Raw genomic sequence first — 26,437 nt, 5'->3', positions numbered from 1 at the left:
TGGATGGGAAGTGGAGCAGCCGGGACTTGAACTGGCGCCCATATGGGATGCCGGTAATGCAGGCTGGGGCTTGAATCCTCTGCACTACAGCGTTGGCCCCAAGGGTACCTTTCTTAATCTGCTCTCTGGATTTCTCAGTTTGTTTTATTTCCTTGTATTTCTAACTCTCACTCACATAGGAGGTTGGGAGCCATCCATTCTGTTCTCTTACAACCTCTCTCAATTTAGAACAGGTGAAATCAGAAAATTACACAACAGGCCGGCACTGCAGCTCACTTGGCTAATCCGCCTGCGACGCCAGCACTCCGGGTTCTGGTCCCAGTTGGGGCGCCGGTTCTGTCCCGGTTGCTCCTCTTCCAGTCCAGCTCTCTGCTGTGGCCCGGGAGTGCAGTGGAGGATGGCCCAAGTGCTTGGGCCTTGCACCCGCATGGGAGACCAGGAGGAGGCACCTGGCTCCTGGCTTCGGATCAGTGCAGCGCGCTGGCCATAATGGCCATCTGAGGGGTGAACCAACGGAAGGAGGACCTTTCTCTCTGTCTCTCTCTCTCTCTCACTGTCTAACTCTGCCTGTCAAAAGAAAAAAAAAAAAAGAAGAAGAAGAAAGAAAGAAAAGAAAATTACACAACAATGTGGCATAGTGACATAATGAAAACATGGGGACTTGGAACACCTACATTGGGCAGGTGTTTAGCCTTGCAGCTGGGACACACACATGCCATACTGGAGTGCCTAGGCTAGACATTTGGCCCTGGCTCTGACTCCAGTTTTTTGCTAATGTAGAACCTGGGAGGCTGCTATAATGGATAACAGAATGGGTTCCTGCTACCCACCTTGGGGGTCCTCAATGAGTTCTCAGCTCCAGGCTTCAGCTGGCCAGTCCCAACCATTGTGAGCATTTGGAAAGTGAACCAGTGGATGCGAGCTCGCTCTCTCTCGCTCTCTCAGTTAAATAAAATTTTAAACCGAACACGTGTTTGAGACCCCCCCCCCCAACCGCCACACCCTAGTTTCTTAATTTTGGGCCGTTTACCTCGCCTCCCTGAGCACCAATTTTCTTATCTGTAATATAATGAAATCTAGCTAGTGAGTGTGCTTATTAAATAAGACAATGCACTAAAGTACATTGCACAGAATTTGCTCCTTACATGTCGATACCGTTCCTCGCTGTAGCTCTACCACCAATTGCCTGTGATCTTGGACAAATTACATCACTTCTCTGAGCCCCCGTTTCCTCGTCTACATGAGAAAAACAAAGTGATCCGACCGACGAGCTCTGCGAATCCTCTCTGTCTGCAGCTCTCCCGGGTCTTGCATCCAGGCCTGTATTTTTCTCAAGTCCCGCCCACGGATCTGGCCGGCTTTCTAGTACCCGCCACCAGATTCCCCGAGTCGCGCCCGAGCTCCGCTTCTCCTCTGTACAGGGTATCGCCTTTTCTCTTTGCAATTGGTTCTCAGTACCCCCCACCCTCCTCAATAACTCGCCTATGGAGGAGCCGGAGCCCTCCACCTCCCGCCCCTCGCTAGTGATTGGCACGAGCTCCGGGTCGTCCCCGCCCCCACTTGCCTGGCGGCTGGGCCCCGGCACCGCCCTCAGTCCCCGGGCGCTGCTGACGAGGGTGGCTGGGACCGTTAGCTCGCCAGGCTGGCAGGCTCCGGGCCGCTACTCCACTGGCAGCCGGGATGGAGACGATGCGAGCTCAGCGGCTGCAGCCTGGAGTGGGCACCGGCGGGAGGGGCACTCTTCGAGCGCTGCGGCCCGGAGTGACTGGGGCTGCGGCTGCCGCCGCCACACCCCCGGCGGGGCCCCCGCCGGCCCCGCCGCCCCCCGCACCGCCCCCGCCGCCGCTGCTCCTGTCGGGGGCCCCGGGGCTGCCCTTGCCTCCCGGCGCCGCCGGCAGCCCCGCGGTGCTGCGGGAGGCCGTGGAGGCGGTGGTGAGGAGCTTCGCCAAGCACACGCAGGGCTATGGCCGAGGTGAGTCTGCGGGTCTGGCCTCCTGCGGGACACCCTCCGAAAAGGGGCCCCGCTCTCACAGCCCTCCGGATCGCTTTTCCTGGCGTGGAGTCCCCACACGCATTTCCTTTTGGGGACTTTCCTCTGGGCCGCACAGACGCACATGCACTAACGCACAATACACACATTTAAACCTTCCACCCCCTCCCCTTTATCGCGTTATTAATGTATTCTCCAGGGACCCCATTTTTTTTATTTGAAACAATCCTTTCTTCCCAACCTTTCTCTTCAGAAATGGAATTCCTGCTGTAGCTTAATGCCTTCACATGTCTTGACCTCTGCGAAGCAGTCCCCATTGTGTGCGATCCTGTCCTTTATCTCAGCTTCAAGACATTTTCGCATCCATATGCCCTCAGCATTTCTTGTGCCATCTCGGCGATTCCTGAACTCCATTTCCTTCATCCTGACTGTTTAATTCTTCACGTACTTACCTTCACTCTGGAATTTCTAACTTCAGATTTGCTGGGGAGTTAGGGGGTGCTCTCACAAGTTGCTCCCCGAGAATTTTGCCTTTTTTTGGCCCGGTACCACCGAGCCCGCAGCAGCTTCCTGTGACTTCGTACTTCACTTGGATGTCTTTTTTAGTAAGGAGGCCTCCCAACTCTGGTCTCTCTGTCTGTCTGGCCCTAGCCCAGGAACGGAGGATAAATTCCAGGACTTGGCTCTCTCTCTCGATGTTAAATTCCGTGGAAAGGAGCCAGGTAGAAACTCCATTTCGGTTAGAAATCATCATCTTGAAGATGCCTAATTTCTGGGAAGGGGGACGTAAGGGTTTTCTTTGTTGTTTTTGTTTAACCAGTGTAGAGTTTCCTGTTGGGTTGGAGTTCCAGATTACAAGGAATACATAGCGGAGGATGTGGGATCCAGGATTTAAGTCTGGGATTTTGAAGACATCTCTTGTGTCTGATGGACCAGGTCCTGCCTGGCCTGGAAGTGACTGACTGTATCTTTAACTTCCTAGTTTAACAATAAAAAGGGTTGCAGGGCTTTCTCTATAGACAATAACTTTTTTTTTTTTTTTTGGAGGTGGGGAGTGTTGTGAAAAGAGCACACACAGGCTTTGGAAATCTCTGTCACTGACCAGCTATATGTTTGGGGGGAAAAGACTCAATCCCTGTGCTTTAGTTTCCTCAAAGATTATGATAGGGATTAATTGAGCCATTTTGACTGATACATACTGGATATTTAAAAATAATCATTATATCAAACTTGTTGGGTCATATTTCCTTAAGAAACACATTTATTTCCTCCCAGTCATAAACCCGGATGGTATAAACCCAAAGATCTCAATAACAACTGATTTTTAGATCCATTTTTCTTTATGTGCCTAATGATGCATTCATTTATCATCTATGATTCCTCATAGAATTTGAAATCTTGCTTTGGGGCATGGGCCTTGCTGGGTACTAGGGATACAAATGGTTAGGATTCAGAAATTCATCATAAGGAAATATAGTTCTTTTTCCATTTAATTCCTAGGGTAAAGAAGGCTATGGGCTAGAACTGCCACCAGGTACTCTCCTGCTCCTTCAGGTCTGTTTAAGTTGGGACCCAGGAAGGCTCTCCTGCCTCTGGGCGCAGACCGCTTGTCTGCACTCCTTGGAGAGCCTCTGGCTTTGCTTCTACACTGAGTGTCCTATAAAAACGTTCTCATTTCCTTAGGGCTGAGGGAACGAGGGGACTGTGCTGACAGAAAGCAATCGGTCAGGCTTCAGACCTTGGTGGTTTTCTCCTCCAACCTCCCACCTCCTCTCACAGTCCGGCTCATTATTGTTGAGGTTCTCATTTCCAGCCTGGGTACCCAGCCAGTCCTTGAGGAGAGTTTGGCAGATCATTCAGCTTCAGGCAAGCAAAATCTCTGCCGATTTGGCTCAGAAGCCCTTCCCCACATGGAATCATTTATTCTGCTTTGATTAATAGGCAAAGCTGCCACTGGCACATACCCACATACCCTTGTGACTGATGGCATGGGATTTGCGAGAATACAATTTACTTTGGTCTCCACCCAAACCATTCCCAGATCCAGCAATGCTTTCCCACATCATCTTCAATTCACATCCTTCAGCTTCTTCCTGACTGCTCCGAGTTAACTTTTCCAGTCAAAGTCTTTAGATTTACCTTCTCTCATAGAGGATTTCAACATTTGTATGCAAAACTGTTCTGTTGTTTCACCTGTTTGTGTTTATCTCTTCCCCACTCCCACCCATCCAGGATAAGTACATAGCTCAGTATGCTGTAGGATCTTCGTCAGTTTATAATGCATAGGATTTGGAATCAAGGGAGCCTGGCCCTGTTAAATAGTGTGATCTCGGAGAAACTGCTTAATCTCTATGCCTCATCTGTTCCATTCACTTACTAAATATTTATTGATCACCAGTTACGTGGTAAACAAGACAGATAGTTAGTCCCTACCTCGACGGAGCTCACATTCTGTTTAATAGAGCATGTGTTAAAATTAATGGTGCAATAAAGCAGGATAGTACAGTAGAAAGAAGGCTGGCTTTGAGGCCAATCAATGTCTCCAAATCTTGGTTCTGCTACTTCTGGTTTGTTTCTGAAATAGTTTGCTTTTGTATAAATCGGTATTATAATACATCTCTTGATAGTTTTGTGAGGAGTAAATGAGATAATGAATGCAGCAGGTGCAGCACACGGTACTCAACAAGTAGTTGCTATTGCTATGCATTTTGAAGTGTTTGTGTGATAGGCTTTGTTAGCCTCACCATTTCCTTTGCCCCCCTCATTGACATGTAGTCCCCTTCTCATATTTGACATCTGGCAATTCATAAACTACTGTGATTGAGCAAATCACTTTCCTTGCCCTTGTAGTCTTCAGCCCTATTGTTTGGGGATTATTGCTCTCACTTTATTTTATAGTATGGCTTCATGATTGGAGATTTTGCCCAGCTAGTCCACTAGGTTGAACAAATGAATCTTGTGTAGTGTTTTCTGTTTAGTTGCTTTTTTTCCTCAGAATCACAGTTTGTTTATTTTTTTTTTCCTGTGACTGGAATTAAATTAATTTTTCTAAATATTTCCAATTTTTGGAAATGTGAATTAATCCCTATATTAGTTTCCTGTGGCTGCTGTAACAAACCATTAGAAAAATCAGTGGCTTGAAACAAAAGAAATCTATTCTCTCATTGTTCTGGAGATGAGAAGTGCAAAATCAGCATCACTATGTGAAAATCAGGGTATCTGCAGTCATGGGTCCCCTTCCCCCCACCGAAGCTCCAGGGGAGAATCTGTTCCTTGCTTCTTCCTGCTTCTGGTGGCTGTCTGCATTCCTTGGCTCATGACTATATCATTCCAATCTCTGCCTCTGTGGTAGAGATCTCTGCCTCATGCCTGCTCCTTTTTGTTTTGTTAAATCTGACTTCGTTTTATAAGGACACTTGTGATTGCATTTAGGGCCCATCCAGAAAATCTAGGTTAAACTCCCCAGCTCAGATTCCTTAACTTAAACACTCTGCAAAGGCTTTGCCGTATAAGGTAACATCACAGGTTCTGAAGATTAGGATATTAGACAGTTTGGCAGGAGGTTTTATTCAGCCTACTATTGTCCTCCCCAAGGTCACTGTTACTCCCTCCTTTCCAAAAAGACTGTGCACTGTGGGCTGTTCATGGATATGCTCTAACAACTAGAATTGGAACTATTAGATGAAATATTGCCATAATAATGGCTTCTCTCTTGGTCATAAAAATGTGAAGTAATCTGGGCCAGCCTGTTCCCAACATCCTTTATGATCACGGGGAGTCTTTTTACTCACCACTCAATTTCACCTTCTATTCATTATCTCTGCTCCCTCACCACAAAATTGTATTTAATTCGTATGATATAAAGTTTTGCCCATAGTTTCATGTGTTGGTTTAGTGTGTTTATTCTGATGGACAGATGATTTCATTCCATGTAGACATTCATCTATTATTTTATCTCCTAAGGGTAAAAGTCAAACTATGCTCATTTTTGTTCTTGTTCAACATAACAGTGCAAACACTTAAACAGTATGAACTACCTTGGTGTTGCTTGTCCCTTTCAGACCTGCATCTGTCAGAGACTTCCAGAAAGCAAGTGTAGCTGTTGTACGCGTATGTCTCCTAACTCACTGTTCTTTATTATATTCATGGTTCCTCACTGAAAATCAGATAAAAACTATGGGCTGCCTGCCCACCATGTACAAATACTCATACACACACACAAATGCACACACACAATTTTACTCAACAGTTTTAGGGGGCTCGTGAGCCTCCGTGAAGCTCAGCCATGGACTGCATCTTGGGCCCTGGATCGAGATCCCCAGATTGGAGAGAACATTTGGCCTCGGGATATCTATATCCCTATCCCAAACTCTGTCACAGCCCTGTGACCCCTAGCAAGTCCTTTGTCCTTCCTTAGCTTAAAGTGGGACTAGATAATCTCTGAAGTTCCCTCCAGCTCTAAAAATGAAAAAGTCCATGAGCATTTTCAGATTCAGATCACGGTTAATTGCTTTTTTCTGGACCACTTTCTAATGTCTCATTTCATATTCACATTTCTGAAGCAGAACTCCCCATTTCCTTTGGCTTTGAGCAGTCATTAAAAAATAGTCCTGTAACTCTGTGCCAAGTGGGATTTAACTGGATGTGGGGTAGACCTATGCTTTTTAATAGGACTTTCCCAGTTATGGTGGTCTCCCCCCTTCCTCTTTATCCCACAGTTCTCCCCGTTGTTTGGCTGTCAGGGGAGCTGTCAGCCAGTGCATTGTGCTAGATTGTCTCAAAGAGGGAACTGGCACTGAAAAGATCTCAATGGAAACAACGACAATGGCTAAGTTTTCTGGGCAGTAGTGACCTTTGGAGAGCCCTTGCCAAACCAAGGGTGGGAAAGAGTGTTTCCTTTTCATGCTGTCTTTTAATAAGAGAATAAACATTCTAAAGTCAGTTAAATATAGGACATTAGAAAGAACGTACGCGGCTTTTCAAACTCTCAGTGGGTACATGGGGTGCCCAGGGGCTGCTGAGCAGGCGAGAAAACTGTTATTATGGACCACTACATTTTGATCACCTTGCTGGCAAGGACTGTGGTATTTGTTTGTTGATTTTTTTTCTTCATCCTTAATGCCTATAATGGTGCCATCCACCTCTCAAGTGTTCATATTTTTGGTTATTGTGTGTGTGGCAGCCATGAAAATGGGCTATTCAGCTCTCCTGCTTCAGGGAGCATAACTACCAGCCTAGCTGTTGCCTTCTCTGGGTCCATTCCACATTTGCACTGAGGTCACGTTTCCTGTATGCTGTTCTCAGCCAATGACTGAACACCGTGGGAGTATTAAGGCAGACACGTCCTGGTGGGACACAGGATGCCTTTGGCATGAGGGTTTCCTACTAGGCCAAAGCTTTCTGGGAATTGCACTACAGTCTGAGACTCTCAAATCCAAACCTTTTTCCAGCCCTCTCCTCCACAGGTGTCAGATCTTTGCTGTAATCTGAAGGCCGTCCCTGGCCTCTCCCACTTCCACTGCAGTAAATCTTTCATGACTTTCCCATCTTGGTGTCTTCGTGATAAACCTGAGCTAATGCAATATAAAAGAATGAGTGCGTTGTAGTAATCAAGGGTAGGACAGTGGTCTTGTTGCAAGACACTGGAGAGCATGTGCGGTAATTTATGGTTGTGAGGCTTCAGTTACAGCTGTTTGAAATCTTTTGAGATTCTCAAGTCAAAATGATCCTTTCCAAGTCAAACTGTTCTCATCCCTCCTCCCATTTAAAATCCTTCAGCTGCTTCCCCGATGCTGTAGGCTGAAGTCAAGAGGCTAACGTGGTCCTACTTGGTCCTGCCTCCTTTTGCAAAGCTGTCTCCGCTACCCCCAGCCCCTAGTCTTGTTTCTAGGGAATGCAACTCCATCCCGCATTACTCTCCCCTTTATTCCCTCTTTTGTAGCCATAGTGGCCTTTCAATCGTTTTATTCACCTTGCTCCCTGCTGTCAGAGCTTCTGTACATGCTGTTCCTTATGCTCAGAAAACTACCGTCTCACTTCTTACCTAGTGAATTCCTACTCGTACAAGAGCTTACTGCTCCTTTGGTGTCTAGGTCTGACCAAAACGTGAACTTAGAGAGGGGAGAGAGGAGGGCAGGCATATTCTGGTTGAATGCAAATTAAGTACATCACAGTCTAGGTTTCTTCGTTTAAATGGCGGTCGGTTGCTAAGGAACACAATGTAGGTAGAAATTGCAGGTATGTATTGAAGTTCAGCACCATTGAGGTGTTCTGATGGCTGATGTCTTCTCTTTTTGTAGTGAATGTGGTGGAGGCACTTCAGGAATTCTGGCAGATGAAGCAGTCCCGTGGGGCTGACTTGAAGAATGGGGCGCTAGTGGTTTACGAGATGGTCCCCTCCAACAGCCCTCCCTATGTCTGCTACGTCACCCTGCCTGGGGGAAGTTGCTTTGGGAGTTTCCAGGTAAGGGTTGTGAGGTGGCAATAGCAAAGAGGAAAGCTTAGGGGATAATAAAGGGCTTTTTCTATCACTTTGACCATGAAATCTCTGTGTGAAATCACATATTTGAGGACCAAAGTCAATTCTGGGTAAATGGTTCTGGCAAGCACCTGAGGCTCATTTGACCAGAGAAGAACCTCAATAGCATGCATTTCTTTCAGCATGCAAAACTTTAAACCCACTTTGAATTTGAGAAATTATGGATAGGGGGCCGGCACTGTGGCATAGCAGGTAAAGCCACCACTTGCTGTGCTGACATCCCATATGGGTGCCAGTTCAAGTCCCAGCTGTTCCACTTCTGACCAGCTCTCTGCTATGGCCTGGGAAAGCAGTAGAAGATGGCCCAAGTCCTTGGGCCCCTGCACCCACATGGGAGACTGGAAAGAAGCTCCCAGCTCCTGGCTTCAGATCAGCACAGCTCCAGCTGTTGCGGCCATTTTGTGAGTGAACCAATGGATGGAAGACCTCTCTCTCTCTCTGCCTCTGCCTCTCTGTAACTCTGCCTTCCAAATAAATAAATAAATCTTAAAACAAAACAAAAAAGCTTCATGTAAAAAAAAAAAAGAAATTATGGATATACCTTGCTCAGTATATCACACTGCCAGCACTCAACCCAAATTCTGCTCTCCCATCTATTATTGCGTTCTAACTTCCTTTCTGCCATCTCTTTCTTGAGGATAAAGAACACTATTTCTTGCTGCCAGTACCCTTTTATAGGCAATTGCTAAAGAAAGCAATGTGGGGCCAGCGCTATGGTGTAGCCAGTAAAAGACGCCGCCTGTAGTGCCGGCATCCCATATGGGTGCCAGTTCAAGACCTGGCTGCTCCATTTCCAGTCTAGCTCTCTGTTATGGCCTGGGAAAGCAGTAGAAGATGACCCAAGTCCTTGGGCCCCTGCACCCACGTGGGAGACCTGGAAGAAGCTCCTGGCTCCTGGCTTCAGATCAACAGTGGGAGACCTGGAAGAAGCTCCTGGCTTCAGTTCCAGCTGTTGCGGCCATCTGGGGAACTAACAGGTGGAAGACCTCTCTCTCTCTCTCTCTCTCTCTCTGACTCTCTGTAACTCTACCTTTTTTTTTTTTTATTAAGATTATCATTTCTGAGGGTTTTTTTTTTTTTTATTTGACAGGTAGAGTTATAGATAGTGAGAGAGAGAGACAGAGAGAAAGGTCTTCCTTCCCAGTGGAGGATGGCCCAAGTCCTTGGGCCCTGCACCCACATGAGAGACCAGGAGAAGCACCTGGCTCCTGGCTTCAGATCAGCAAGATGCGCCGGCCGCAGCGGCCATTGGAGGGTGAACCAACAGCAAAAAGGAAGACCTTTCTCTCTGTCTCTCTCTCTCACTATCCACTCTGCCTGTCAAAAAAAAAAAAAAAAAAAAAAAAGATCTTCCTTCCATTGGTTCACTCCCCAAATGGCCGCTGCAGCCGGCGCTGCGCCGATCCAAAGCCAGGAGCCAGGTGCTTTCTCCTGGTCTCCCATGTGGGTGCAGGGCCCGAGCACTTGGGCCATCCTCCACTGCCCTCCCAGGCCACAGCAGAGAGCTGCACTGGAAGAGGAGCAGCCGGGACTAGAACCTGGCACCCATATGCGATGCCAGCGCTGCAGGTGGAGGATTAACCAAGTGAGCCACAGTGCCAGCCCCTGTAACTCTACCTTTCAAATAAATATATTAAAGAAAAAAGAGGGAAAGAAAGCAATGCTTGAACTCTAGGAGATCAAAGGGGAAGGACTATGTGTGGTAGGAATCTAAATTTTTATTTTCCCTGATGGCCAAGGGGTTAAGCCAGGAGTTTAACTCTTCTGTACCTCAGTTCCCCCATCTATCACATGGACATTATTTCTTCAGTCTTTACTTTACTAACATTCTACAATGATATGAAAGACTTATCATGGTGAAAACAATGATTGCTGAGGCCAGTGTTCTGTCTCAGCAGGTTAAGACCCTGCTTCCAATGCCAGCATCCCATATCAGAGTGCCAGTTTGAGTCCTGGCTGCTCTGCTTCTGATTCAGCTCCCTACTAATGTGCATGAGAAGGCAGCAAAAATGACCCAAGTACTTGGGCCTCTTCTACCCACATGGGAGACCTGGACGGCAGTACCAGGCCCCTGGTTTCCATCTGTCTCAGCCCAGTTTGTTGGGGCCGTTTGGGGAGTGAACCAGAGGATGGCAGATTCTCTCTCTCGCTCTCATTCTCGCTCTCTCACTCTCTCTGGCACTCTGCTTTTCCAATAAATTATATAGATCTTTTAAAAATCCATCTTTAATAGTTCATAGTAATTTCTCAGGATCCCATAATGGCAACAACCACCCCCCCCCCTTTTTTTAAAAGATTTATTTAGTTATTTGAAAGGCAGAGTTACAGAGAGGCAGAGGCAGAGAGAGGGGCAAGTCTTCCATCCACTAGTGTACTCCCCAGATGGCTGCAACGGCTGGGGCTGGGCCAGTCTGAAGCCAGGAGCCAGGAGCTTCTTCTGGGTCTCCCAGGTGGGTGCAGGGGCCTAGGGCCATCTTCTACTGCTTTCCCAGGCCATAGCAAGGAGTTGAATCGGAAGTGGAGCAGCCAGAACTCAAACTGCAGTGGTGGCTTTACCTGCTATGCCACAATGCCTCCTTCCATCCTTTTATTTAAAGATTTATTTTATTTATTTGAAAGGCAGAGTGATAGAGAGATCTTCCATCTGCTGGTTCACTTCCCAAATTGGAGACAATGTCCCAGGCTGAGCCAGGTCTAAACCAGGAGCCTGGAATTCCATCCTGGTCTTCCATATGGGCAGCAAGGACCCAAGAACTTCCACTGTTTTCCCAGGTACAATAGCAGAGAGCTAGATCAGAAGTGGAGCAGCCAGGACTTGAACCACTGTTCTGATATGGGATGCCAGCATCGAAGGTGGTAACTTAACCAACTGTGCCATGCTGCTAACTGCTAAAGATGGATTTTTTTTTTTTTACCTTGCCAACAGAACAGCAACCTTTTGAAATGTCAATTTAGGAGTCTGAATAGGAATTTAAAGAAGATAATAGACACCTCTTCATTTTCCCAAATGGCTTCAGGAACTCTTAGATAAGATTAGAACCCCTGCTTTGTGCTTCCATAGCACCTTAAACTTCCCCTATCAAATCACTTATTATAACAAATTGTAACTGACGGCCTCTCACAGTGGAAACAAGACTCCATAAAAGTGTCTATAGACTGTGTCTATATTCTTTCTTGTTCAGTATTAAATTGCTACCACCCCAGTCAGCACTCAGCACGTAGTAGACACTTAATCTGTTGCATGAATGAGAGCCATTGCAAATCAGTTCCTGTCTCAGACACAGTCTTTTGAAAGCTTCATCTCAAGTTGATATGGGGGAACAAAGCAGGGGGTTAGATAGAAGTAGGTGAGCTGCATTGTGACGTTACCCCTCACCTGTCAATCTAATATGCCTATCGTCCCAGGATGCACCTGTCTCATCCAGGACCAGGAAGGGGGAGATGGCACGATGACCACATGGAAGTTAAGTTCCATGTGGAGGCGCCATAAAAATCCCAGAAAGCTTAATGCATGCTAAGATCCCACCCTGTTTGTTTATTTAATTAAGGTACAACCCCCTCCCTCATAAGAGACTGGAGAGACTGGAAATAGGCACCCTCTTTTGTTCCTGATCTCTATTGAGGACCCCTCTCTGGCTACGTCTTTCTCATCTCTCTATTCATAGGCGACTCTGTGTAGGGCAGCCCACATCAATATGTGTCACTCTCACTCTCTCTTTTAAATAAATTCTCCCTTGTCACTGTATGCCTCTGCTTTGTATTCTTATTTTGATGGGGGACAAGAACTTGGTGTGAAGATTAAGATACCTAGGCCCATATCAAAATCAGAAAGCCAAACTTTTGCCCTCAGAATCTTAGCTATTTGAGAAATAAATATATACCCAGGATGACTCATGTTTATGCTTTCTCCTCTTTGAGAATAAAGTCTTTCCCTTCTTCTACTCATCTTATCACAATTGTTGATAATTACCATAATTTGATAATTTTATGATATAGCCCATAACTGAAGCATTTTAGTAATTTTATTTCTATTTCCTGAAGTGTCTATTTGTGGCCAATTTTAGCCTGTATCTTTTAGGTTCACTTTGGCAGGTGGAATTTCTCCAGTGTTATTTTTTTACAAATGGCTTTTTCAGAAACAGCACTACAAAGTAGGCAGCAAACTAGTGCAATAGACGTAGAACTGGAGGAACCTTAGGAGCAAGAAAATTTAGGGTTAGTGTATCAAACTCTATATCCTGTCAGAAAAATGTCAGCTAAAGGAAATTAAGAATTAATGAGAGTAAGGATGGTTAAGTAGTGAACATATCCTAGTCAACTTTTTAATTTCATCTTTTAACTTTTGCTTATTTGAAAGGCAGAAATAAAGGGAGAGACAGAGAAATCTTCTATCTGCTAGTTCACTTCCTAAATGCCCTGAACAGCGAGGGATGGGCAAGGCTGAAACCAGGAGCCTGGAACTCCATCCTACTCTCCCATGTGGATGGCAGGGACCCAAGTAGTTGAGCTGTGATCTGCTCCCTCCTAAGTGTTCACTAGCAGGAAGCTGGAATCATGAGTGCAGCCAGGACTCAAACCCTGGCACTCGGATACGGAATGGGAGTGCCCCAAGCAACACTTTGACTGCTACACCAAATGCCACCCCTGCCTGCAACTTCACTTTCTTCTAATCTTGATCATAAATGGCAAAGGGCACAGACACCTTTGAGACAGCCAATAAAGCTGAGTTATGAAGGAATATTGTGGTGGCTAGGGCTCTGAGGTTGAATGACTTAAGACTTCTGAGAAATCAGGCTTGTTTCAAGGTACCTATGTTAGATATAATGTAAATGGATTAATTTTGAATTTTTCTTTGCTTTTCTCAACTCAGTTTTCCTCCCCCTAAATACCCTTCTGCTCCTTGCTTTCACTGGAGAGGAAAAAAAGAAGACGACAATTAATTCCTTCTTTAGGCTTCAACTTAGACCTCATTCAGAGATAGCTTCTTTGGCTCATTACATTATTGGAGAAATTGCCTGCTCAGAACTAAAAGTGAAATCCAGGACCAGTGTTGTGACACAGCAGGTTTCGCCACAACATCAGCAGCCCGTATCGAAGTGCTGGTTTGAGACCTGGCTACTCTGCTTCTGACCCAGCTCTCTGCTAATGCACCTGGGAGGCAGCAAATGATGGCCCAGCTACTTAAGTTCCTGCTTGTGTGAGAGAGATGCAGATGGAATTTCTGGTTCCTGGCTTTACCTGGCCCAGCCTTTGCTCTTGTGGCCATTTGGAGACTGAGCCAGTGGACGGAAGATATTCTGTCTCTCTCTCGCTCTCTCTCTCTCTCGCTCTCTCACTCTCTCTCTTTCTCTGTAACTATGCCTTTCAAACAATAAATAAATACTTTTTTTTTTTTTTTTTTTTTTTTTGGACAGGCAGAGTGGATAGTGAGAGAGAGAGACAGAGAGAAAGGTCTTCCTTTTTGCCGTTGGTTCACCCTCCAAAGCCAGGAGCCAGGTGTTTCTCCTGGTCTCCCATGGGGTGCAGGGCCCAAACACCTGGGCCATCCTCCACTGCCTTCCCGGGCCATAGCAGAGAGCTGGCCTGGAAGAGGGGCAACCGGGATAGAATCCGGCGCCCCAACCGGGACTAGAACCCGGTGTGCCGGCGCCGCAAGGTGGAGGATTAGCCTGTTAAGCCATGACGCCGGCCTAAATACTTATTTTTTAAAGTGAAGGCTGAGAACACCAGATGGGTGCATCTAAGAGAGAATAGAGTCCTCTGCAGAAGCAGCCTAGATACAGCTCTGTTTTTCTTTTGTTTGTTTGTTTTGTTTTGTTTTGTTTTTTTAAGATTTATTTTAGGCCGGCACCGAGGCTTAACAGGCTAATCCTCCGCCTTGTGGCGCTGGCACACAGGGTTCTAGTCCCGGTTGGGGTGCCGGATTCTATCCTGGTTGCCCCTCTTCCAGGCCAGCTCTCTGCTATGGCCCGGGAAGGCAGTGGAGGATGGCCCAAGTGCTTGGGCTCTGCACCCGCATGGGAGACCAAGAGAAGCACCTGGCTCCTGGCTTTGGATCAGCGAGATGCGCCGGCCGCAGCGGCCATTGGAGGGTGAACCAACGGCAAAAAGGAAGACCTTTCTCTCTGTCTCTCTCTCTCACTATCCACTCTGCCTGTCCAAAAAAAAAAAAAAAAGATTTATTTTATTTATTTGAAAGGCAGAGTTGGAGAGAGAGAGGTCTTCCATCTGCTGGTTCACTCTCCAAATGGCCACAACAGCCGGAGCTGGGCCGATCTGAAGCTAAGAGCCAGGAGTTTCCTCCAGTCTCCTACGTTTTTGCAGGGGCCCAAGGAGTTGAGCCATCTTCCACTGCCTTCCCAGGCCACAGCAGAGAGCTGGATCTGAAGAGGAGCAATCGGGATTCGAACTGGCACTCATATGGGATGCAGACACTGCAGGTGGCAGCTTTGCCGGCCCCAATACAGCTCTGTTTTAATCATGGGTTATCTAGTTGAATCCAAACAACCTTGCCTGTCCACAGACCAAGAAAACAAGTTACAAATTTCTCACAAGCTGGCCAGAGTCTGGCTTTTGAGTAATTAATTCCGTTGACAGTTTAAGCAGAGGTATTTTTCACGTCCAGTGATTATATGCTGACTTCAGCAGCCTTTCCTTATTCTGCATTCAATTTGGAATGAGCTACAGCTGTCTCCAGTTCCTTAATGACTTCAGGATGTTGAATCAAAGTTATATTTCCAAACATCCCAACCATGTTTCAGTTAAAGACTTTGGAAAGTGTGTCGAATACAACTGATTTGTCTAAAGCAGGGGTGGGGAACGTCCAGCCCTCAGGCCACATAAGGCCCTCAAAATCATTTGATGTGGCCCTGCCAAGGCAGCTGCAGGCAGGACTCAAAAATCACTAAATCTATAGCAGGCTCATTTTCTAAGCTGACAATTGTGTATGGCCTGTGAATGATGTTATAAATATCCAAATGGCCCTTGGCAGAAAAAGGTTCCCACCCCTGAAGAATGTCCAACTGTCTTCTCTTTTGAGTGTTTCTTTCCCACTGATCCTTCCTTTTCAGTTACTCTCAGGATTTATGTGCTCTCTCCCCCCTGCCTAGTTTTGCCCCACTAAAGCTGAGGCTCGGCGGAGTGCTGCAAAGATTGCGTTAATGAATTCTGTGTTTAACGAACATCCTTCGCGAAGAATCACTGATGAGTTCATTGAGAAGAGTGTCTCGGAGGCCCTGGCATCTTTCAACGTAAGTCATTTGGAAAGGAGGGTGGGGGTGGGAGAAGTGACTGATTGGGAAATCTTGTAAATTCCTGGGGCATACACATGCATTCTTACCTGTCTCCGTGTCTGTTCGTTCTGTTTCCTCTCTGTCAATCTTGCGTGTCACAAGGTCCATGTCTCTCAGACTGTAATTCTGTATCTGGGTTTGTAGGGGTTTTTTGTTTTGTTTTTTCTCTTTGATTGTGTGTCTTTGATATCTAGAAAATTTTAATTCAAGAATTATGGAATTTTAGAGCTATCCCAAAATGAAAATTGAGCTTAAATTTTGCTTGTCCCAATTTTGGTTTAAAACCTTGTCCCTGACTATTCCTTTATTATGATTGTTTTTGTGGTCATACGTCTCCTGACTCTATTACCATATGACATTAATAACTAACCCCTTTACAATGCAGTGGCTTGGTCTTTTTCCTTTTCAGGAATGGATAGGAACTTTTTTTTTTTTTTTTTTGAAAAAGAACACATGATCAGAATGGCGTGGCTGGCCTTGTGGCACAGTAGGTTAAGCTGCTGCTTGAGGTACTGGCATCCCATAGCACCGGTATTGCATGGCAGAGTGCAGGTTTAAGTCTCAGCTGCTCCAGTTCCAGCCAGCATCCTGCTAATGTGCCTGGAAAGGCAGTGGAAGATGGCTCAAGTTCTTGGACCCTTGCCACCCATATGGGAGACCAGGATGGAGTTCCTGGCTCCTGGCTTTTACATAGCCCACCACTAGCTATTGCAAGCATTTAGGGAGTGAACCAGCAGATGGAAGATATCTCTCTCTCTCTCCCTTTCAAATAAATAAATATTTAAAAATATATGGGCTTTACTATGTTACTTAGGAACCATCAATTTTTCTCCTATTATCTTTTTGCCCCAATCAATAGCATCTGTAGGGAATAAAAATACATATATATATATATATATATATATAAGATTTATTTTATTTGAAAGGTATAGATACAGAGAGAGAGAGAGAGAGAGAGAGAGAGATAGGTCTTCCATATGTTGGTTCATTCCCCAAATGGCTGTAATGTCTGGGATGGGCCAGGCGGAAGCCAGGAGCGTCTTCCAGGTCTCCCACATGGATACAGGGGCCCAAGCATGTAGGCTATCTTCCACTGCTTTCGCAGGCACATTAGCAGGGAGCTGGGTCAAAAGTGAAGCAGCTGGGACTTGAACCAGTGCCATATGGGATGCCAGTGTCACAGGTGGTGGCTTTACCTACTATGTCATAATGCCAGCCCCAAATACTTTTATATTAAAACCAATTAAAATTGAAAAAGTACATTTACTTTTCTTCAATCACCTCGTGGTATTGTAAAATGAATCATCAGTTTGGATTATTAAAAAGCAGGATGTGTCATACTTAGGAGCACGTATTGAAATTATGATTCTTCTAGCTGTGTAACTGCAGAAGTTACTGCATTAAGTCTCAGTCTCTTCATCTGCAGAATGGGATTGCTTTCAGTAGGGTTGCTAAATAAAAAATATAATATACTTAAGCACTTAACACATGTTGTCTGTTTAGATACCATTGGATGCAAGTAACAGAATATTTTACTTCGAATTGATTTAATAAATAAAGGAAGGAAATGTATTGTCCGATATGACAGGAAGTTCAGAAATAGAGAAAATTTCAGGGCTGGTTGATTCCATGGATCAAGAACATCATTATCTACTGGCTTAGATTATTTCCATCTCTCCACACAGCCTTCCTCTAGATGTTGACTTTTTCCTTGGGTTCAGTGCCATCAGGGTACAAGTTGGCTGCAGATTTTCAGACACTCAATATAAACATACCTATGTTCAGAGACAAAGACTATGTTTTCTAGTGTTTCTAGTTAGTAGTAAAGAGTTCTTTCCCAGAAACTCCCTAGCAGACCTCCATTCAGCTTCTCAGAATTCCCAGTGTAAAACAAATTTCTGGGGCTGGTGTTTGGTTCAGTAGTTAAATACGCCACACTGGGGGCCAGCACTGTGGCATAGTAGGCTAAGTTTCCACCTGCAGCACCAGCATCCCATATGGGTGCTGGTTTGTGTCTTGGTTGTCGTCTCCCAATTTAGCTATGCTTATGGCCTGGGAAAGCAGTGAAAGATGGCCCAAGTGCTTGGGCCTTTGCACCCACATGGGAGACCTGGAAGAAGTTCCTGGCTCCTGGCTTTGGATCATCCCAGCTCCGGCCGTTGTGCCAATTTGGGGAGTAAACCAGCAGAAAGGAAGACCTTTCTCCATGTCTCTGTCTCTCTCTTAAACTCTGCCTCTCGAATAAATAAAATCTTAAAAAAAAAAAAAAAAAAAGATGCCACACTGCTTTGAGATTCCTGTGTCCCATACTGGAATGCTTGAGTTTGAGTGTTGACTCTGTTTCCAATTCCAGCTTCCCGCTGATGCACACCCTGGGAGGCAGCAGGGAATGGTTCAAGTGGTTGGGCCATTCATGTGGGAGACCTGGGTAGAGTTCCTGGTTCCTGGATTCAGTGTGGCCCAGCCATGGCTGTTTTGGGCATTTGGAGAGTAAACAAGCAAATGGAAGACCTCTGTCTGTCTGTCTCTCTGTCCCTGGTCCTGTCAAATAAATAAAAATAAATGAATAAAAAAATTTAAAAGAACAAATTACTGGCAAAGGGGATTAATATTTACTTTCTGGAGCTGAGCCATAGTTAGTCTCCTCTGAGGCTTGTAGGAGATGGTGGTTACTAAGGATACTACACTAAGGGTGTAAGAAGGAAAAAGGAAAGAAATCTCAGGTCCGTCATAAGCAGTGTATATTATAAAGTGTTTAATAAATGTAAATTATTATTTCTCCCATGCCACTGCTTCTTTTTGATTAACCCCCAAAACTGAGAAATAATGTACTTCTCATTAATTTCCCAGTGGAATTCCCATTCTTCAGAATAATATTCATTTGGGCTTAGCCATGGATAAAGGGTAATGCTCCCATTCTTGGCTTCCTACCTATTTTTTTTTTTATTTTAAAAAGGTATATTTTATTTATTTGAAAGGCAGAGTCACAAAGAGACACAGAGAGAGATCTTTCATACACTGGTTCACTCCCCAAATGGCTGCAATGGCCAGGGCTGAGCCAGGCCAAACCAGGAGCCAGGAACTCCATCCAGGTTTCCCATGTGGGTTGCAGGGCCCCCATGCTTTTTGGCCATCTTCTGCTGCTTTTCCAGGCAGATTAGGAGGGAGCTGCCTCAGAAGTGAGCAGCCAAGACTCAAACCAGCGCTCATATGGGATGCTCGAGTCGCAGGCACGGCTTAACCCGCTGTGCCACGATGCCAGTCCCTCAGCCTTGATTCCTAAAGGTTCTGAATCTGGCACTATATTGTACTCTGTCTTTTGACAAATCACTTAGCTTCAGGTTATCTTTCACATTTGTAAAGTAGATCAGTTGGGTTAAATTATCTCTAATTTATTTCCAATTATATTCTAGTAATCCTTTCACTTACCAAGTATTCTATGATAAATGTTTGTTGAATAGATGTGTTGGTTTAACCATGTTAGATGTGGAAGTATGGCTTCCTAACTGGTAGCTTCCCAACTGGTAGGACATGCCACTCTTAGATACTTCGGATAGGCTATCAGTGGACCATGATGTCGATCCTCTCCATCAGATCAGCAGATGGGCAAGGCCTGGCACAGATGGACTTCTCAGCCCAAAGTTCCTGTGGGTACCAGCAGCCTTCTCCATATGGCCTCGATGGCTGTACAGATAAAATCATTATTTTATATGTGCCATGTCATGAAAAAGTTTGGAAGGTAGTAAATAAGGCGTCATATTGAACAATTATAGACAAAAATAAATGGTTATTTTCCTCGGAGCCCTAAAGCCCAATTTTGAAGATTACATTTTTCCTTCCATTTACTTTAGAATTGCCTGAAGTTTTTATTTTGTATTTATTTGTTTCACTTTATTTGAAAGGTAGAGAGAGAGAGAGAGAAAGGAGAGAGAGAGATCTATTCACTGTTTCACTCCCTAAATGCCCTCAATAGCTGGACTGGGCCAGGCCAAAGCCAGGAGTCTGGAACTCAATTTGGGGCTCCCACGTGTGTGGCAGGTACCCATATACTTAAGCTATCATCTTATGCCTCTCAAGGTGGACATCAGCAGGAAGCTGGGATTGGAAGTGGAGCCAGGACTTGAACCCAGGTACTCTGATATGGGATGCAAGTGTCCCAAGTGGCATTTTAACCACTACACCAAAAGCCCACCCCTCACTGCAGGTTTTAGAGCACATGTATCTCTTTTTCATTCTTTTTTAATTAAAAAAGATTTGATTCTCAAAACAATCCTATAAGGTCAGTCTATGGTTATTCTTATTATGACAAGTAGTAGCTCCAGGTCACACTCTTTACTTCTATTGTTTTTTGAACATGCTAGGCTTGAAAGTAGGACAATGTATAGTAGTTATACACCTGCTGGGTCATACAACCACAGCAGACATATTAAACAAATGGCTAGGAAGTCAAAATGCTGCCTAGACATTCTCATTCTTATGGCTCCTACTGATTCCTTTTTATTTTTTAATGAATTCAGAAATTTGGTAAACAGAACTATTCATTTTAAAACTAGCTGGGAAGATTGCAACTTACAAGTTATGCAGAATTTATTCATTCTGTTCCTTCTAAGAATGACAGGGTCAGAACACGGGATTAGGAAATTCTCTCAAACTGTAGATTAATTTATTATGGTTAAGTATGAGTCTTCACCAAATACTGAAAATAACTATTGACTTAAGATAGTTGACAGTTGTGCAGATTCAGATGAGGGCTATAAAACCAACTGAACTAACTAAATTTTAGAACTGAGGGATAATTTATGTAGCTGATTACTAACAGAACATTGTTGGTATAAGCTTTATAAGCAAAGGTCACATCAATCATGATTACATGTGCATATCTAGGTAGGAAGCGATTGACTGGCAGTACTTTATCTTTGGTCCTCAAATACCACGAAGCTTTATTAATTTGTGATTTGTAATTTTTCAGCTAGAGCTATATACATTCATTCTGAAAGTTGGTAGTACATATGAGATGATAGATGGTGTATGCAACAGTTGCTGTTCACATAACATTTAGCTCTGCACATGGAGTCGTTCTGCGTGCTTCTGGATTACCAATGTAGTCTTGATTGTCTAAATTTTTAAGTTTCATGCACATACATTATTTATTGATTTAAAAATAAATGGCTTATTAAATGTTAAAAAAAAAATATTTATTTAGGGGCCGGCACTGTGGTACAGTAGGTTAAAGCTCCAGCCTGCAGTGCCAGCATTCCATATGGGCTCTGGTTTGAGTCCCAGCTGTTCCACTTCCAATCCAGCTCCCTGCTAATGTGCCTGGGAAAGCAGTGGAGGATGGTCCAAGTCCTTGGGCCTCTGTACCTGCATGGGAGACCCTGAGGAAGCTTCTGGCTCCTGGCTTTGGCCTGGCCCAGCCCTCGCCGTTACAGCCATTTGAGGAGTGAACCAGTGGGTACAAGATCTCTCTATCCTCTTCTCTCTCTCTCTCTCTCTCTCTCACTCTGACTTTCAAATAAATAAATAAACTTTTTAAAAAATTTATTTATTTGAAAAGTTATTATTTATATATTTATACAGAACAACAAGGAAAGGGAGAGAACGTCCATCCATCTGCTGGTTCACTCCCCAGATGCCTGCAACAGCCAGGGCTGGGCAGGCCAAAGCCAGAAGCCAAGAACTCTATTTAGGTTTCCCATGTGGGTGGCAGGGGCCCAAGATCTTGAGCCATCATCCATTGCTTTCCCAGGTGTTTTATCAGGGAGCTGGATTGGAGGTGGAGTAGCTGGGACTCAAACAGGCACTCCAGTATGGAATGCCAGTGTTGCAGGTAATAACTTTAAAAAAAAAAAAAAAGATTTATTTGAAAGGCAGAGGCAGAGAGAGCAGTGTTCCATCCAATGGTTTGCTCCCCAGATGGCCGCAGTGGCCAGAGCTGTGCCAGATCTGAAGCCAGGAGCCAGGAGCTTCTTCTAGGTTTCCCACGTGGGTGCAGGGCCCCAAGGACTTGGGCCATCTTCTACTGCTTTCCAAGGCCATTGAAGAGAACTGGATCAGAAGTAGAGCAGCCGGGACTCCAACCAGCACCCATATGGGATGCTGGTACTGCAGGTGGCCACTTTACTTGCTATGCCACAGCACAGGCCCCCTTGCAGGTGGTAATTTAACCTGCTGTGCTACAATGCCAGCCCCAGTAAATAAAATATTTTAAAATGGGCCGGTGCCATGGCTTAACAGACTAATCCTCTGCCTTGCGGCGCCAGCACACCGGGTTCTAGTCCCGGTTGGGGCGCCGGATTCTATCCCGGTTGCCCCTCTTCCAGGCCAACTCTCTGCTGTGGCCCAGGAAGGCAGTGGAGGATGGCCCAAGTGCTTGGGCCCTGCACCCGCATGGGAGACCGGGAGAAGCGCCTGGCTCCTGGCTTTGGATCAGCACGATGCGCTGGCTGCAGTGGCCATTAGAGGGTGAACCAACGGCAAAAAGAAGACCTTTCTCTCTGTCTCTCACTATCCACTCTGCCTGTCAAAAAAAAAAATTTTTTTTTTTAAATTCATGATTACTCTGGGATCCTGTGGGTCTTTGCTCACCAAGAGAATAGACACTAGCCACATATGGCCACGAAGCACTTGAAATGTGGCAAGTATGAATTGAAATGAAATGTGCTTTAGGGGGCCAGCACTATGGGGTGGCAGGTAAAGCTGCTGACGCCAGCATCCCATATGGGGCAGGTTTGTGTCCTGGCTGCTCTGCTTCCTATCCAGCTCCCTGGGGCCTGGGGAAAGCAGCAGAGGACACCCATGCGGTACACCCAGAAGACACTCCTGGCTCCTGGCGCCTGACTCCAAGCTTTGGCCTGGTTGTGGCCATTTGGGGAGTGAACTAGTGGATAGAAGACCTCTCTCTATATATATAACTCTGTCTTTCAAATAAATAAAATAATAAAAATAAAATAAAAATATTTTTAAAAAACATTCCATTAATATTTATATGATTACAGTGAGGAATAATATTTTGAGTTTATTGGGTTAATAAAGTATATCATTTAAATTAGTTTTATCTATTTATATTAGTATGGTGACTAGAAAGTTTAGGCCGGCGCCGCGGCTCACTAGGCTAATCCTCCGCCTTGCGGCGCTGGCACACCAGGTTCTAGTCCCGGTCGGGGCACCGATCCTGTCCCGGTGGCCCCTCTTCCAGGCCAGCTCTCTGCTGTGGCCAGGGAGTGCAGTGGAGGATGGCCCAAGTGCTTGGGCCCTGCACCCCATGGGAGACCAGGAGAAGCACCTGGCTCCTGCCATCGGATCAGCGTGGTGCGCCGGCCGCAGCGCGCCAACCGCGGCGGCCATTGGAGGGTGAACCAACGGCAAAAAAGGAAGACCTTTCTCTCTGTCTCTCTCTCACTGTCCACTCTGCCTTCAAAAAAAAAAAAAAAGTTTAAAATTAAATTTGTGGCTTATACCATATTCCTATTGGACAGTGCTACTGGAGGTGAAAATCTTGATTCAAAATCTATTTTTCTTTTCCTCTCTTCTGTTACCAGGGCAACAGGGAGGAAGCAGACAACCCGAATACAGGGATTGGTGCCTTCCGGTTTATGTTGGAATCCAACAAGGGCAAGTCAATGCTAGAGTTCCAGGTACTGTTTCACTTACTTCTGTGGCTCTAATAACATTATATATATATATATATATATATATATATATATATATATATGTATATGTATATATATGTATATATATGTATACATGTATATATAATAACATATCATGTATAATATATATCATATATAATAACATGATATATTATATATATATATATATCATGCTTCCTATAATTCCTCCCTTGTTAGAACATTTTTCAAAATATAAACACCTTTCTTCCCCCAAGGGTCTATCAGAGTTGGTGGTGAGAGATGCTTCCACAATACCTTTGTAAGAGGTCCCCCACGTCATTCAGATGCAGCTTGCCAATATAAAATCACTGACTTGGTCCTTCAATCTCCTGCCCCCAGGAGCTGATGACAGTCTTCCAGCTGCTGCACTGGAATGGCAGCCTCAAGGCCATGAGAGAAAGGCAGTGCTCTCGGCAGGTAGGAGATCGTACGGTTGCAGGGTCTAGCCGAAGGACTGTGTTGAGGTGGCTGCTATCTTGGAATAAGTAGGCATGTGGTTATCAGGGTATGAATATATGGACCATTACCTACATACCCTCTTCACTCCTGTAATGTTTCCTATTTAGATGATGACTGTGATTTGTTTGCTACCTTGTTTCCCCCACCTGGAGGTTTCTCTGAAGTGTCTCCTTGGGAAACTTCGGTGCTGACTTTAGTTATGACTCCAAAGCTATGAGTTCCTCGTCCCCGCTGGGCCAGTGTGGTATGATATGAACTTTTACCTTCTCCGTAATCTTCACATTCCTTCCCCGACTAGGAGGTGTTGGCTCATTATTCGCACCGGGCCCTAGATGATGATATTCGCCACCAAATGGCCTTGGACTGGGTGAGCCGAGAGCAGAGTGTGCCAGGGGCACTGTCCAGAGAGCTGGCCTCCACTGAGCGGGAGCTGGATGAAGCCCGGCTGGCAGGCAAGGAGCTGCGCTTTCACAAGGAGAAGAAAGATATCCTCATGCTGGCTGCTGGACAGTTGGGCAATATGCATTCCTCCAACTGCTAGGCGTGCACCCGCCTACGCCCCATCCTCTCCAGGCCCTTTTTTTGTATGTCTCCTTTCTAAGACGTAGGATGATTTCTGTATATACTTTCTCAATTTTATACTTTAAAATATAGATTATATATATATGTATATGTATAAATTCTACACCTGGATTCCTATTTGCTAAGAGATCCCTTTTTGTTAACTTCCAGTTTGGGGATGTAGTTTCATTTGAAACATTTCGTCTCCACTTCGTGGGAAAGAGCAGCCTGTCTTTGGAGCTTTCTTGGCTCTTAAACTTCCATGTTAATGCTGTGTGATCATTTCAATAGCACAATGATTGACAAGGGTTCATGCCTCCTTTAAAAATAACAGGTAGCCTGAATGACTGTGTGCTCCACCCTCACCCTCATTCCTCTTTGCTTCTGGACTCCGAGGAACATGAAGCCTTTCTTTAGTTTTGGTTAATCCTCAGCTGGGCCTGCCTGAAAGTCCTGCCCTCCCTGCCACTACCTTGCTTCTTATCTGCCTCCAAATGCTACTTTGTTTTGAGACTTCCTTACCTTATTAGGAAGGAAGTGGAAATTTGACTTCTGATCTTCAAATCACTCCTGAGAAACTGCCCAGGAACAAGAAAGGAACTGTAAACATGATTTGTAGAGGTTTACTGCCTAATTCGCTTCTGGGGCACATCTATACCATGTCAGTAATCCAGAGTTCTGGATACAGTCTACAATAGGAAGGGGTCAACGTTGAAACTGATTATCTGTCAATATTCCCTTTTCACTTCTCCCTTGCTCACTCAACTTAGTTAAACCCTGAATTTAGACCTTCCTGCCTGCTGAAATTTGGAGAAAGCAAAAACATATTTCCCTTCTCCCGACATTTTGCTCTTTGGAAGCACTGTCTGCCTTATTTGGTGAATGAGAGCCAAGATCTATCTGCACATTCCTTTTATGTTGCTTTGTTTACTATCTTAGATACATGCACCTAGATTCTCACTTGCTTTCTCTCTGTTCTTCTTCCTCAACATTGATCATTAGAGCATGAGCTAATCAGGAGAATTAGATGAGAGTTTGATACTACAACACTCCTAACTGGAACCTTGGGAGACTGAAGGAGAGGAAAGAAGAATCAATGATCAACTGTTTGTGTTTTTAACACCATTCTCCGGGGTGATGTAAGAGAGGAATGATCTGGATGATGGCTCTTTTTGGAGAATGTTTTTGGAGGTCTAAGATATGTTTTTCCCTTGTCTCTGTGATCTCCCTTACAGAACTTTGTTGCTGAGTGCATTTCCTAAACTGAACTTGTGAAGTTAAATGCTCCTGTAATTAAGTGGACTTTCCATTTAATGATTATACAGACTTCGCTTTAGAAATAGATTAGGAAACAGGCCACAGTTTGCTCTTCCGTATTAAATAGAGGCAAGATTGAAAGGCAGCTTTCTTGCTTTGAAATCATCTTGGTGATCGGTACATGTGGGATCAGAGGTAAGGGAACCAGCTACAATTGTATTACTGCTTGAAAGGGGCTTCCTGGAAATCTCCATAGCCCCATCTTTGTATTCCATGAAACACATGTAGGGTTGGGGTAGAGGTGTTGTCATTAAATAATAGGTGTGTCTGTTTTAATTGATATTTATAATCCAGAAACCAGAAACACTCCAGTTTCTCCTATGCCCCTTTCTCTGGGAAAAAAAAAAAGTGTTAAGGGGGCAAGTTATGGGAAGAATTGTCCTTGCACCTTCTGGATTTATTTTCTTTTTCTCAAGTACCAACCAGTAAGCAATAAGTTTTTACCAAATGTCTATGCTTTTATCAAAGAACTTGAAAAAAATTGTTCCCCGATTATGTTCACTTTTGGTGTCAAAGATTTTACTCTTTTTAGTACTTTCTATGTATTTTATATGTATAATTTTATACAATTAAAAATAGATTTTGGTCTAGTGAGCCAGATCGAGTC

General features: G+C 44.9%; 1 protein-coding gene across 1 annotated transcript; it reads left to right on the top strand.

Moving 5' to 3' along the window:
- The first annotated feature begins 1,592 nt into the window (after window positions 1-1,592).
- LIX1L (limb and CNS expressed 1 like) lies at window positions 1,593-26,437 on the top strand. The gene is made up of 6 exons (XM_062192145.1): window positions 1,593-1,972; window positions 8,290-8,453; window positions 15,638-15,778; window positions 23,362-23,457; window positions 23,833-23,910; window positions 24,251-26,437. Exons 1-6 carry the CDS (start codon window positions 1,681-1,683, stop codon window positions 24,491-24,493), a joined length of 1,014 nt encoding a protein of 337 aa, XP_062048129.1. The 5' UTR covers window positions 1,593-1,680; the 3' UTR covers window positions 24,494-26,437.

Source organism: Lepus europaeus, chromosome 5, assembly GCF_033115175.1.
Source record: "Lepus europaeus isolate LE1 chromosome 5, mLepTim1.pri, whole genome shotgun sequence".
NCBI lineage: Eukaryota > Metazoa > Chordata > Mammalia > Lagomorpha > Leporidae > Lepus > Lepus europaeus.
The sequence above is the reverse complement of the archived record's forward strand: the minus strand, read 5'-3'. Positions and strand labels throughout refer to the sequence as shown.